This window comes from Pleurodeles waltl, chromosome 11, assembly GCF_031143425.1.
Source record: "Pleurodeles waltl isolate 20211129_DDA chromosome 11, aPleWal1.hap1.20221129, whole genome shotgun sequence".
Classification (NCBI taxonomy): domain Eukaryota; kingdom Metazoa; phylum Chordata; class Amphibia; order Caudata; family Salamandridae; genus Pleurodeles; species Pleurodeles waltl.
The window spans coordinates 907,105,348-907,121,078 of NC_090450.1; the positions used below are offsets into that span (position 1 = coordinate 907,105,348).

The 15,731-nt window shown below is 43.3% G+C and overlaps 1 protein-coding gene across 4 annotated transcripts in view; it reads right to left on the reverse strand.

Moving 5' to 3' along the window:
* The window catches only part of CUX2 (cut like homeobox 2), a 661,979-nt gene that overhangs the window by 501,889 nt on the left and 144,359 nt on the right, over positions 1-15,731 (reverse strand). Inside the window, exon 3 of one of the 4 annotated variants that reach the window (XM_069214852.1) lies at positions 15,029-15,161. The exons of the other annotated variants lie outside the window; for them this stretch is intronic. Coding sequence (XP_069070953.1) covers positions 15,029-15,161 — 133 coding nt within the window. The remainder of the gene's footprint in view (positions 1-15,028; positions 15,162-15,731) is intronic. 4 annotated transcript variants of the gene reach the window in all.

The window sequence follows — 15,731 nt, forward strand, 5'->3', positions numbered from 1 at the left end:
GCCAAGTTCAAGCCTCGCACCGGCGCTGGGAAACTGCTTTGCTTTTCAACAGAAGTTAATAAATGGTGACAGCGCTAAGTCTATTCTGATTAAGTGCGATGAAAGATATTTTTGCAGCCTGTAACATGAAATCATTACTGGATTAAGCACAGCATACAAAAATAAAATGTGAACTGTGATCTTCACAGACTCCCAGGCAAGACAGGACAGCCAAAGCACCAGTCCAAAGCTTAAATTGGCCTCAATTAAAAAATATTGTGTGCAGCAGGATTTAGCTTTCTGGACACAGTGGGACATGGGAGCTGACAACACTTTCTTGGTACAGTTTACGTTGCAGCTATTGTATGGGTAATACTAATAAAACTGCAATTTACAGCTGAGGTAACAAATACTGCCAATTAATAACTGTTTGTAAATAAATGTATTTATGTAACATTGCAAAAACAGCCCTGGTTTTCAAACTCATAATTCATAAGGATGAGATCACGCCAATTAACTATTTGCAAGAATTCACTGATATCACGTAATGTCCAAAAACTTTGGACTTTAACCAACAGAAAACATAGAATGTTATTTATTTTATATGTATTCTCAAATATGTAAGAGGTAATATGTTTTTGTTAGAATTTTGTATTGCAATACATAATTTAAACAGCACTTCGTTCCCGCAAGACAAGGTCAAATAGTGCTGCCAATCAACTCAGGTTCCTGGTACCCTTTCAGAGGGAAGGATCACAAGGGTGAGCGTTGCAGTCTAACCTATATGAAGATTTTGGGGATGATGCATAAGATTCAGAGATGTGCTCCAGCTTTAGTACAGAAGTGAGGAAATCCATGCAGTTGCACATACAGGTACCAACCTTAGATTTTAACGGCCTAAATCTTGTTGTTATGTGGTTTGGAGGAGCCACTATTCTAGTGTTCTTTGAAAATGCAGCCATTTTGGTGTTCGGTGGACATTTACAAACTACCAGCGGTGGCTCCTCCACTATGGCGGAGGAACGTCGCCACCCCCCGCCAGCAGCTGCAAAACCTTAAAAATAAAACAATAATAAACTATGTTTATTATCGTTTTATTTTTAAAGGGGCGGGGCCATGGGTGAATGACAGGGACATAAGGGGAGTGGTGTGCACTCCCCTCAGTGCGCCGCTGTGTTTGGCCAGCCGTCTCAGGACGGCCGAACACACATGCGCACTAAGCTCTTTGTGAAGTGGCACTATGTTGCCAGGTTGGAGACAGTAGGGCCAGGCTCCTAGTCTGCCTGGAAGCACAAAGCCAGGGCGCTCAGGCCAATCCTAACACTGTTCTCATGCTGCTAGCAACATGAGAGCAAAGTTAGGATTGGCCGCAGGGTAGGCTAGGACCCTGTGCCTTCAGTGCAGCCCCTGAAGACCGGCGATGCAGCACGGCAGGGAGTCACATACGTTTTTTGTTGTTGTTTTTGTTTATTTTGTCCTCGTCGTCTCCGCCATGTGCCGCCCCGCCACTTTAGCGTGAAATGAGCCACGACTGCAAACCACTCTAACTTTGGTACTGTTTATTATAGCACAACACCTCAACGGTTTTACAGCATCATATTTACCTGTTGTTTATCCTAGGTGCACTGAACCACACTGATTTCTCTAGGGGTCTAAGTTCTGATTCCAGAACATTAACAAGTAATTAGTGTGCCTGACAATTGGTTTATCATGAAATATAGCTCTAACTCTTTCCTGGCACTAAGCATGTAGCCAAGAGAAACACATTCAGAGGCCTCAGTCAAAAAAATGCACTATTTTCATGATTTTCTGAAGCCTAAAATACTGCCTTCTGGTCTGATTTGAGGACGTAGTGTTCCTGAACCAGACACTGGGTGGAAAAATGCCTACATCTCTGGGCAGTACACTTGAGGACTGTCAGCTATATGCTGGCGGATGGGGTGTGCATTCGGTAGGACACAATCCTACCAATACCCTTATAACCTGCCTGTGCACTGCTTCTACTTGAGAGTATCACTTTAAGCCTTTTGGACAACAAATACCCAGATGTGATAGGTATTCATTACAACTCTGACTTTGGCGATAATGCATGTGAAATGGGTTTTATGTATTTCTCATCTTATCCAATTGAAATGTTCCATAATAAAGAGTATTTACAATATTTCAGCGTCATGTTCTGCATTAAAATTGAAAAGTCATACATGTGAAAAAAAGGGCCAAGGTGCTCTAAGGGGGATGCAAGGGCAAGGCTAGTCCACGATATGTGGTATCTGACGTTTACAGAGGCTAGTGCACGTCTAGGTCCTTGTGTTCTGACTCCACAGCTAAAATACGCTACTATACTTGGCTCTGGACTTATTAGGCATGGGCCCTACTGTCAGAAGCAGAAGAACATGAAAACATGGAGCGTGGCTACAGCCTCCAGAGGCATTGCTAGGAACTCTGTAAATAAATTCTGGAGAGCCACAATAAGAATAGTAGGATCACTTGGGGCTGGCTGCACCAGATTTTACTGCCATTCAGGTTTATAAACAAACAAAAGGGAACACATGGGCAGTAGCAAGGCCACCACAAATATAAGGGACTTCTTTTCCACTTCATGGAATTATATGGCAGCAATGAATAGTCTTCGTTCCACCAAAGAGATCAACATTTGGACATGAAGAAGGCAAAATATCCTCTACCTCAAGATGCTCAGTTTAATTTCTCAGTTTCAGAAATCACCTGTTCCTATATCCAAAGACACGAGGTGCTATCCATCTTTGACAGAAGTAGACCATGAAGAGTAACTTCGTGGTTCAGAGTACAGCAAGCATTCCATATTGCTTGATTTCACAGGATTAAACACATGGGAAAAAAAATCGAGTAGTTGTTGTCAACGCCCTATCCCAGCAAATATTTTTGCGTCATCAAGTGTTACCAAAGACACAGTTTTAGGGCTGATTTGTAGTTCTCTAGAGAACTTTGCTTCACACTCAGATTTGATGAAAACCACATTTGATGGGAGATTATCTCTCTACCTATCCCAATAGTCAAGCAGCCAGGTTACAGCAGAAACAATATTATTTAATTTTTTAGATATTGCTCTTGAACTGCATAAAATTACATTATCGTTCTCTTAAGGTATACATATTCAACATACCAAACCAACAAGTTACTTACCTCCGGTAACACTTTTTCTGGTGGATACAGTAGCTACCTGTGGATTCCTCACCTTATGAATTCTCCCAATGCACCAGCATTCAACGGAAACTTTCTTCCCAGCTGTTCACGTTGACGAGGACGTCACAATTGCACGGCTCTGCATGCAACTCCGTCTGATGTCATAGTGGCAATAAGAGGTTCTCGCCAGCGTGCTGACATCAGTTTCACCATTTTTTACGTGCCTTTGAACCGAACAGGTGAAATCCGACCTCACAAAAACAACATATATGTACCAATGCCAATACAATATAAACACAATATTAATTTATATAAAACACCCAAAAACGTAAATACATATCTAGCAAAAGAAATCTAGGTATGACCAGACAGGCAACGTGGAGGCGGGTGAGACTGTGAGGAATCCACAGGTAGCTTCTGTATCCACCAGAAAAAGCGTTACCGAAGGTAAGTAGCTTGTTCTTTGGATGGATACAACTACCTGTGGATTCCTCACCTTATGAATAGAGTCCCAAAACAGTACCACACTCGGAGGTGGGTGCCTGACCGGTCACACCAAGAAATTCTGTAACAGAGAACGTGCAAAATGGCCATCCATCCTAAATTCAGAATCCAACCAATAATAATTCACGAAAGTGTGGAGGGAAGCCCAAGTTGCTGCCTTACAAATATCCAACACTGGTACACCTCTAGCCAAGGCCGAAGTGGCAGACTTAGCCCTGGTGGAATGAGCTCTAATACCCTCAGAAGGAACCTTCTTTGCCAGTGAATAACAGATCTTTATGCAAAGAATGACCCACCTGGATATGGTTCTCTTGTGGACAGCTTTGCCCTTCATCTTGCCCACATATCCAACGAAGAGTTGGTCAACACAACAGTCTTTTGTTCTTTCAATATAAAAACTCAGAGCTCTTCTCAGGTCTAGCCGATGAAGTCTTTCTTCCTCCTTTGAAGGATGGGGAGGAGGGTAGAAGGATGAAAGAGTAATAGACTGCCCCATATGGAAAGGAGTGACAAACTTAGGAAGGAAAGCCACCCTGGTTCTCAACACCACCACCTTTCATGCTGATGAAAGGATGTAAAGGGGGGTTTGACACTAAGAGCCTGGAGCTCACTCCCACGCCTAGCAGACGTGATAGCTATGAGGAAGACTGTTTTCAAGACTAACAGCCTCAAAGAACAAGAATGCATAGGCTCAAATGGTGAACCCATTAAAAAGGTAAGAACCAAATTCAAATCCCACAGAGGCATGAGAAAAGAAGTGGGAGGAAACTTGTTAGTCAGGCCTCTCAAGAACCTGACAACTATAGGAGATTTAAACAAGGAAGGTTGAACAGGAAGGCACAGAGAGGCTGACAGCGCCGATAAGTAACCCTTCACAGTTGCAACTGCACAATCGTTCTGTGCTAAGGAAAGGGCAAAAAGCAAAACATCAGATAAATGGGCCTTTAAGGGATCAATTTGCCTCTCTACACACCAAGTAACAAATTCTGCCCATCTGTTGGCATAGACAGTTTTGGTGGAGTGTCCCCTGGCCGATAAAATAACATCCACCACTTCTTGGGGGAGAGAAAAAGAACTCAGATTGCCCCGTTCAACCTACAGGCATGTAGGTGTAGGCTCTGGAGGTGGAGGTGTAGAACCTGCCCCTGCGACTGTGAGAGGAGGTCTTCCTTGTTCAACGCCAGAAGCACCTGCGCTAGAGTCAGCATTTTGAATTTCTCCCATTTGAGGAACCAATTCAAAATCAACAGGTACAGGATAGGTCTCAGTCGACCATCCTTCCTGGGAATCACGAAATATCTCGAATAGCATCCCTGAACCCTTTCCTGCTCTGGAACCAATTCCACTGCAACTTTTGATAAAAGGAGTTGAACCTCCTGCTACAGGAGATGATCTTCTGAACAAAACGAATGACAGGGAGGGATGGGGGAGGGAAACTCACGAAAAGGAACAGCATAACCTTTCCTCACAATACTTAGTACCCAAGAGTCTGATGTGATTAACTCCCACTCGTGGAGAAAATGAAATATTCTGCCCCCTACGGGAGAAGCATGACTTAAAATGGATGGAAAACTAGGGCTGCTTTCCTTGTTGTGCTCCCCAGAGGAAGAGGATAAGGCAGGGTGTTGCTGGGTGGCCCCTCATGTCCTAACCCTCCCCGCCCTCTAAAAGATCTATAGAGAGGGTTGGCAGGCTGTTGTGTGCTGGACTGAGGCCTTCCACGATAAGCGGATCCACAGCCAAACCCCCTAAATCTCTGAAAGGATCTGAAGGGAGTAGATGCAGAAGCCTGTAGCCCCAAAGATCTCACAGTGGCCCTGCTGTCTATGAAACGTTCTAAAGTAGAGTCCGCCTTGGACCCAAACAACTTTTTGCTGTCAAACAGGAGGTCCAATAAAGTTGCTTGACCGTCTGTTGAACACCCAGAAGTCCTTAGCCATGCATGCCTCCTGGTGGCCACTGAAGTACCCATTGCCCTGGCCACAGAGTCCGCTGTATCCAGATCAGACTGGATGATCTGCTTGGCTGCCGCCTGGGTGTCCAAAAGGAGCTCATCAAACTGCCCCTGCATATCCTGAGGCAAGTCAGGCACCACAGCTCTAGCCGTGTCCATCAGGGCATGAACATATCTACACAGCACACAGGTAGCATTGACTGATTTTAGTGCCATACTATAAGAGGAGAAAGTCTTCTTGGCTGCTTGCTCCATCCTCTTGGACTCCCTGACTGATGGAGTAGCAGGAAAGGAATCAGGTGCAGAACGAGCAGAAGAATAAGCCTGGACCACTAAGGTCTCAGGAGTCGGATGTTGGGATAGAAATCCAGGATCCCCAGGAGCAACCCTGTACATCCTTGCTACAGTCCTAGACACTGCTGGAGATGTAACAGGCTTTCTCCAGATATCCAAAATAGGCTCAGTAAGAGCATCATTAAAAGGGAGCAGGGGCTCCGCTGAAGTAGAGGAGGGATCCAATACCTCTGTCAAAATGTTTGTATTTACTTTTGAAGATGGCAATGGAAGCTCCAAAAATTCCATAGCCTTCCTTATGACAGTGTGATAGGAAGCTGCCTACTCCATAAATTCCCCCGGGGATGAAAGATCCCACTTAGCTAGTGGACTGGATACCTCCCCTGAGTCCAGACCCTAAAACTCTCCCAAAGCCTCAGAAATCTCTCCTTCCTATAGTAACTGTCACTGGTATTGTTGCTCTTTCAAGAGCCTCAACGCTCTCCTCCTCCATCTGAGCTTGGCCTCCAATCTCCGCGTCGACAGAGTTAGCCGACGTCGACGACGCTGGCTTCAAGACAGATGGACATGGCATAGGAGATAATGGAGATACACTCTGTCCTGACCGGGACCCATCCGGCGTCGGTATTGACTCCATCGGCGCTGTCGGTATCATTTGAGGCAACGTCATCGGCACCAAACCAGCACCCTCAGACTGATAGAAAGGCACAAACTGAGCCGACTTGTTTGGAGCCAGCGAACCCAACGAGAACACTAATGGAACAGTGGGACCAGCCGGTGCACCAGCAGGGGCCATACCTTCGTTAAAAATGCTGAACATAGACTTTAGAAAAGCCGCCGGATCCGCTCCCGGAGTCGGGAAGGCAGGAAACCTCTGCTTGTCTTGCGGAGCTGGGGTCGGATCGAAACCTGTGCCACCGGCTCCTGAACCAACATAAGTGAAAAGTGAGTAGGAGGACTCGCCGGGGACTCGACTACCTCGATCAGTGAAGGTGCCGGAGAAGCTTGAGGACTCTGAGGTTGGGGAGTAATAGTGGGACTGATCTCCCGCACCGTACAACATTGTCTCGAAGGAGCCCCAGATCGAGACCAATCTCTAGAAGAATGGCGTCGAGAATCGTGCCGGCGCCACTTCTTGTGTGATCTCGACGACTTATGAGATGAAGAGTCTCTTATCTTGGACCTCCGATGATTCTTGTGTCCTCTCTTCGCTTTTGCTAAGAAAAGCTTAGCCTCTCTTTCTTTTAACACCTTTGGATTCATCCTTTGGCAAGACACGCACCCTTCTACGTCTTGGTCCGAACTCAAACACCACAAACAGTCTTCATGAGGGTCTGTGACTGACATACGACCCCCGCACTCACGACAAGGCTTAAAACCTGATTTCTTAGATGGAGACATTGTAACAAGTTACAATAAGACACCTTCGAAACCGTAGCTGTTCAAGAGTTAGGAAACAACAGATAGCATCGAAGGCACAGAAAAAAGGGAACTGACGTCAGCATGCCGGCGAGGACCTCTTATTGCCACGATGTCAGTCGCAGAGTCGCGTGCAGAGCCGTGCAATTGTGACGTCCTCGTCGACGTGAAGAGCTGGGAAGAAAGTTTCCGCCTAATGCTTGCGCATTGGGAGAATTCATAAGGTGAGGAATCCACAGGTAGTTGTATCCATCAGAAACATATGTATTTCTAAATTGGCTTGCTCGTCGTTTACAATTATTTATTTATTTTTGGTTTAATCAAGAAGTGTTGGAGAGCCATATGTCCTGCTCACTGACTGCATTCTAAAAAGTTTTTTTTTTTTTTACATCTTTCTGATCTCTTTAATTATGGCACATTTAGCATTTTCATAGCATTCATCGTTTTAAAGCGGTAAGGGTGCTGGAGTGTAAAATTTAGTTGGGCCAATGTTGACACCTCCTACATCAATTCAACAGTTTCCTCTGTGGTAGTTGCTTTAATCTGAACACATTGTAGTATCCTTGAAAATCAAAGAAAGTTTTTTAAATGTTTCCACTGAGATACAACTATAATTACCATCAAAAAGAAATGTAATAAGTGTTTTGGCAAGTACAGACTAAAATATGATGACTAATGGCCAAAAGCATAGAATCTGGGTAAAAATTATCTTCCAGGACAGAATTATAGAAGACTATTTTGTAGGATTAATGTCTAAAACACAGTTTAGCTATGGAACCGTGTGACCTGGAGACTGCCTTACCAGACAATAACATAATTTTACAATGATATCCAGAGTTGGTGTCATCTATAGGGTCCATCTGTGACTAAGACGAGACGGTGACAAAAGTGTTCACCATTGTGGTCTATCATTGCATATGAATACAACAGAACACGCTAGACATAACTCTTACATCCTCACACATATAACATGCCATCAAACGCAACATAGTTCACAAAACGCAGCCAATTCGACAGCACTCTCACTCAAAACAAATCTTTGAACCTTCAGCTAAAACTAGCATTAAAAAACCACCCCCTCATGCGTACTTTGCATCATGGCTATACCCCTGGCTAGTTATTCCCGGCTAGAAAACAATTTGGTAATGGAAAACCGGCCACCCGGCTCCACTGAAAAATGGCAGCATTATTTGCATACTGTTCCTTAAGCATAACACACTACAAAGATACTTCTCTGGGCCAATCTCATTTTATATTTACATTAACCAACACAAACCATTACCAAACTAGACATTCAGGAAATCTCTGCTAACTACATACAGACAAACTACTAATTAATGGGACTCCCAAAACCAAATTACAAGGGCGTCCAGATGAATAAGGAGCTCTACAATTTAACAATGATTGCAGATGGCAATATACAAATGTCTGAATCCAAAGTTTAATGGCGGCATCAATCGGACACTTTCTATGAAGTTAGATTGTATTTCTCCAGAGATGAAAGTATGAAAACCTACAAACTTTTTAGAACTAATTTATGCTGGATTGTTGATATAATATTAACAACCAACATATGTTTTGTGGCCTGAGTCTCTTCCTTGGAGCATGGGACATGAATATGATTGATTTTACAAAGGTTGTATGGTCATTCCAAAAATTAGGAAGACGTATTCCTAGCCACACCACTGAATATAATTTTCTTACATAGTATCACCTGATAAAGCACAAAAGGATAAAACGTAATTTTGAAATCAATCATGTTCATCTAAGAAGCCCTGAGAAAGTGACTGCCATAATATATCAGAAAAGGATGGACAAAAAACACTAGGTGCTCATGGCTGGACGTTTCATCTGAGCAGAAATAAAATTTTACTTTGTATATATTGTTCGGTTGGTGCTTCCATTAATCTTTGCACTTTGGAACTTATTTTACACTGAGTGGGAAGTGAGGGTTGAAAAATGAAGCCACTAAAAGCGCTGCACCAAAATATTAAAGATCGATACAACTACTGCTGTCATAACACAGCATAACTCTACATACCATTTCTCCCATCACACGTATGACAGCGTTATATGTAAGCAGGGCAACTGGAATTATGTGATTCTGCGGCTTTTAGCCCATAATTATTTGCTGTGTTTGCCACATAATCCATCATTGCAGCATAATGTGCAGACCTGAGCAAGAAAAACATTTTCTAGATCAAAAGTTAATAACAACCTGGTGATGTGTTCGCCTGCTTTAGTAGACTCTTTGCAAAGGCTAACTGGTCTTCTTTCTGTTGCTTATTTAAGTTTTTTTGTTAGTCTGGTACTAATGAGGTGAAATAATTGCCCAGACAGTGTTAACACTTAAAAAATGACAAAATAATGAAGTATTACTATGGAAGAATGTGCCACATTATGCTGCATAATTTCCCTTTACTTGTAGAATAATATATTCAACCCTCTCACATAATTTGCTGCTCCCCTGCCACATAATTCCAGTGGCCCTATATCTAAGTGAACTTGACAGGTGTGCCTCTCAGCATCTGCATGGTTCTAGGGCCAGTGTAGGAGTAATGTTTGCTTTTGGCTCACCTACCTTCCATTAGAAATGGATGGTACCTGCTTGTTCCTGTTTATTTTTAAAATGTTCTAAAGCGTATTAAAACGCAAAAGGAAAATTGAGCAATTTAAAGACGAGGAAAATCTGGAAGTACTTTCCCGGGAGTAGTCACTTGGCAGCCCGCCTCGGGGGCTTCTGAATTTAGAGCGCGCAGGCATAAAGCAATAAACGTTGTCACTCCGTATTTAAAAAGAATAAACAACACTTCCTAAGCAGCTAAAAATACAATTCCACGGGGACCCCACGAGACGCCTTCAAAAACAGGTACTTCGCAAGCGAGAGCGGGGAAAAGCGCAGCGCAAACAGCTCTTAAAAGCGGGGTAACTGCAGGTTGGTGTTCACTCTGTGTTTGGCGGTGTTAAACCGCTGTAATCTCTTCTGACATGTACAGCGTGTGACAATTACTGGCAAATGCAAGGCTGCAAAAGGGCTTGGCACCAGCAAAACTCAAGACCGAAAACTTCCAGCATGTGAGATAAAACAGACCTTTCTTAACTCCTAGCATGTGAGATAAAACAGGAGTTGGTTACTTTCAATGACTTCCCCTCTACTCTGCTCCAAAGAAATGCAAGTGAACGGGAGAGCCGGGAGTGATATCTAAAACTTGGTCACGGCGCTGTCTTTTTGGCCTCAGAACAAGAAGGATCCGATTCAGTAAGTCTGGCAATGAAAGTGTGCTTTACACGAGTGCAAGCAGAGACTGACTATCAAAACTAACAGTGAAATAATGTGGATTCGATTGCCAAGAAACCTTTGTTTCTACAAATGCAAAACCACTTTTAAAAAAGTGTGTTGAGTACCCTTGAAAGGGCCTACTCACAGAAAGATTCTCGTATGGATAAATCTACTCGCAAGGGCATGGAGAGGGAAATCCATGGCTTGTATGCCATAACACCCTCCAACATACATATTTATGGAACAATTCTTGTTTATGTCATGCTGTAGTATAAATATACTCCCTTCTACAACGTCCGGCCAGAGGGGGCAATGAGGGCACATTTTAGGAAAAAACAAGAATTTGCTATGCAATGGGTCTCGGGGTTGTGAGTTAGAGCTATTGGAGTTGTAAATTCCTTTCTGGACTTTTCTTGCCACATAAACTGAAAATGTAAAGTAAAACAGTTGGCATAAGCAAGTCAATTCAAAGCACCACGGCCGCCATGAGCGTGAGTGCAAAGGAGAGTCACAAAACGAAAAAGAAGTCCGCTCACAGTCAAACATATCCGCAAATGTTCAATTATCCATGTAACAAGGTCGGTCCCAAGGTGGAAACAAAACTTCCCCAAGGCGGGACAAATGTAAAGCAGTTACCAATGTCAAAGGATTTTTGAACGACAAGCCCACGAACGAGTAAAAGTGATGGGCGTGAGGTGGGTGTGGTTAAAAGACAACATAGATACCAACACGTCGGAAAGCAGCACATGCGCTCTGCTATGCTCGGCCTAAAAAGGGTTATACAACCATGAATGCCTCATGACCACTATGCCACCCTCCACCTTTACATCTACCCCTACGCTTCATTCCATCACCAGGACACCTTGCAATCTCCAGTCTCATTCGCTGACTTTCCTGTCGTACTTGTTCTCTTTCATTACCTCCCACAAATTAAATAATCAGAAACTGTGGTCAGGAGGCCTGCCTGCTCCCCAGTGTACTAACATCTCTTGTTTGGCTGTGCACAGGAGTGATGAAATTAGTCTACCCCTAGCAGAACGCAATGGGTGTAAACCAAATATGCATGTTGGGAGGCTAGGGAAATTAATGTTAGACGTTGATTTTATGTCCTCCCATACCTTCTCCTGATATCTTTTCAGCTTGGGGCAATTTCATAGTGAGAGGGTAAGGGTACCTTTACCTCTGTGTTGTTTTCCGCATTCCTTGATTTTGGACTTATCCCAACTGTGTTCTCTTTGCAGTGTGCAGTACCAATGCTGTATTATCTTTACCAGGAATTCCCTGATGGCTGGTGATTGTGCGCTGTGGCACACTGCACTCCATTCCCTTTTTGCTAGTGGTCTCCCAGTTTCTACCTCTCATTTTTTTCTGTCCTGGAGTTTTACCTGTTAGTGAAGCGTTGGTCAAAATTTTGAATAAACACAGTCCTTTATGTGTATTCACAAACTCCTCTCCAACGTTCCCCCCACACCCCCAAAAACCAGGGAAGGCATGAATTCTGTTCTTCACAAGGGCAGAGGTACTTTCATTTCAAGGGCAGAGCGGGGATTGTCCAAAGATAAAATTGTTTTCCCTGTGAAGAAAAACAAATTAAAAAAGTTGACAAGTAAGCAAACATGCCCATGTATATTTGTTTGAATCTGGAATTCAAAAAGCTTTTCCATGACTACTCGTGGAAACCAGCAAAAGTCACAGGTTTCCATGCATATTTTTGAAAATGTATTTATTCCTGAAAGTGGTACATGGCACATCTGCACCCACTTGAGGCCGAAAACCTTTGGGTGCAGATTTACAACTATATTTAAGAATTAGGACCTATGAATAAGGAAACAGAATAAGAATTGATCGGTCAAAATAGTGAAAAGTATATGGAAAGTAATTTTGCGGTTGTCTATTAACTTTAATAGAAACATCGGAAAAGTGTGAATTTGAAGGGTCATGCCAAGTCTTGGGACCTCGAGAAATTCTGGTTCAGTGCACAGCTGTCATGCACCACCTAATGAGAAGTGATTTCTAATGGCTAGAGAGGTAATCACGACAGCTTGCTGGACAGGTCTTACGATGGGCTGAAAGGCATGTTGCCAAGTGCTTAACTTGAGACGGTGGTTGCCAGAGGGGCCCACTAGCACTCATTTTCAGGATCAGCACTCATTTTTCAGCATCAGTCAGCAAGAAAGGCAGGGAAAAAAACATAAAGTGGAAAGCCAATGGACTGCAAAGACTAAAGAAACGGCCACAAAGGAAGAAACCAGGAACCTGCAAGAGATAGATAAGGGGCGAGGGAGTGTCTGGTGGTGGATGAATAAGGCATGAGGTGGATTTAAGATTACCAGTCTACTTATTCGGCCCACTGACATTTAACAGTGCCGGCCACCGACTTCTGAGCAGAGTTTGGGTACTGGCAGTCATTATTGTGCAAATTAAGCACTGCATGTTGAAGCTTTTCAGATACTGATGAGCCCAGGTCAATTTTCAAGATTGTCCAACAAATGTTTTTACTGCACACCATGCTATGACTTTTATACGTTGGAAGCATGGAAATCCCAGAAAAAACAAGTGTGAAAAACTGAGGCTGCGAGCAGAGGCCATGCATGGCATAAGTGTGCTTATTACAAGTTTAGACCACCAATAGAGGTCATGTATGGGATATCTAGAGGCAAATGTATCTTTGCCATCTCCCTAACCCCTCCCAGTCCTGGCCGCCCATTCATTCTCATTTTCCCACACCCTCTATTGCCAGGATATGCATATTTCCATAGTCTCACATTACTTGAATCTTCACGTATTCTCATCTCTTGCTTTGACAGCTGTGTCTGCTTTGCTACCAGTGCTTACTTGGATCAGCGCAGTTTAAAAAGCACAGTGCTGTCAAATTCACCACTGGATCTCTCCGTTTTTCATGCATTGCGTCACCCGTATGATCATTCCACTGGCTCACCATCCCTAGGTGGTATTTTGCATCAGCATGATCATCGCCATGCATGAGCGTAATATGTCACAGCAAGCACAACATGAAGCAGTCAGGAGCCCATCTCTGTGGGGAAGGAGTAAAATCATGCAGGTTAATTCACAGTCCTATTGTTAGGGGCAGCACTTTAGTGATGTCAGTTGCACGCCACACCCACACTGAGAAGATATTGCAAATGACAACTAACGGGCAAGGAGACAGTCAAGCTTCTCACCGGACAAATGGATTCTGGGAAAAAACACTGAGGATCATCTGGAAAAAACACTGAGGAGCATCTAGGGGTCTATGCTACTTTTTACAGGAGCTGAAATTAGGAATCTGCTGTGATACTCGTACTGTGCAGATTAAGGTTTTGTAGCTGGGAGAATATGGGCATGTGTGGTTGCACTTTTTTGTTTGAATGATGATTCTTTAATAGCTCTGGGGATTGACCACTGGAGGGCAGGATATTCAAAGATTGTAGATGCATGAAGTATCTACCCCAGAAGAGAGGAAATGCTACCCCGTACGTCAACATATATGCTATGGTATCTGCAAAAGCCTGAGACATGTATTATTCACTGAAAAGATACATAATGCATACGTCAGACATACAGAAACATACAAGTGATTAATTGGCACGTCACTGGCTTGATAAGGCTTAACAGTGTTGTGCTGGTTATTGAGGTGCTACACCTCACTGACTTATGAATTGTAACACTTATTTATTTCTCAAATACTATGTTCCCACCAACTTCTCAGATTCTTACACACCACTATGTAGTAAAGAAAGAACTCAACAAATCTATTTTTAAATTAAATATTCGTAGCCACAGAGACAGTGAAAAAACTCAACATAGCTCAAAAAGTCGTTTCAAAGACTAGGGAACAGATGTGCCTGAAAGACCTGTTTTTAGGTCGAGAGTGCAAGCGTTCTGGCCTGTTGTAATCTATCTGTGAACTTTTAACCACGCCCACTGCATGCCCATCATTATCACTCATTCATGGGTTTGCCTTTTAAAAATCCTGTGTTATCATTGGTAAATGGTTTACGTTTGTCCCTCTTTGGGGCAGTTTTGTTACCCCCTTGGCCACTGACGCTATTAAATGGATAATTGCAAGGGTGCTGATATGTTTGACTGTGAGCGAACTTCCTTTTCCATCTCTCCTTCGTGCTCATGCTCATGGTGGCCTCTGCGCTTTGAATCTGCTCACTTATGTCAACTGTTTTACTTTTCATTTTTAATGTATGTGGCAAGAAAAGTCCAGTTAGGAATTTACAATGCTAGTAGCTCTAACTCGAGCAAACGTGAGACCCATTGTATTACAAATGCTTGTTTCCACTATAGAGAATTCAAGCAGAAAATGTCAGAAAATATCGACAGTGACAGGCCCAGTGCTTAAAGTGGATTACACTACATCAACGTAAGAAACAAACTAATGTCCCACCTGATCTGTCCCTTGCAGCGCAGTGTGAATCATGTCTTACCCTCGAAGTGTAAAGGAGCTGTAGCTGCTCAACTATGGAGAAGATGTCCACTTTCCAGGAACCAAAACTGCCATAGTAAGTCCACTCATATGTGGGTCTATGCCACCCCAGCTCCACCACTGAAGTTAATGACCTGCCAAGAAAGAGCAGCAAGTTCATGAACAGTGACTAATAACTGGCATAAACTAGTATCTAATACATCTTTAAAGGGCCAATAGTCGTATTGGTTCAATTATAGACAGGTAGCAGTTTCTATCCTTGGCAGCCTCTGAACAATGCCACTACAGCCAGAAACAATGAATGGTTGAGTGAATACATTAACAAATGAATGGAAGAGGAACTCAGGTAATGCGCCTCTGCAAAATAAACTACCTCAAGGCGCTTCCTGGTAAATGGGTTGAATTTTAAGTATTCAGCAATTGTTCTTAAAGCGAGGTAGTTGGCTTCCGTGCCAATGGAGAATGGTGTGGTATCCAATCTCTGGGATCCCTGGAGTGAATGTACTTGTCTTCAACTGGACTGCAGAGTGTTCAGGGTAGACAGATTTTGTTGGAAGAATGCATAGAGCATTGGCATTTTTATATTTTATTTTGTTACAGATGTACTGCGGGGCCTTCACCTATTAGCGCTGTGAGCCAGAGACAGGGTCCCTTTCAGTAGCACTGTTGTACTCTTATGAATACTTGTTTCTTTCTGTTTTCCC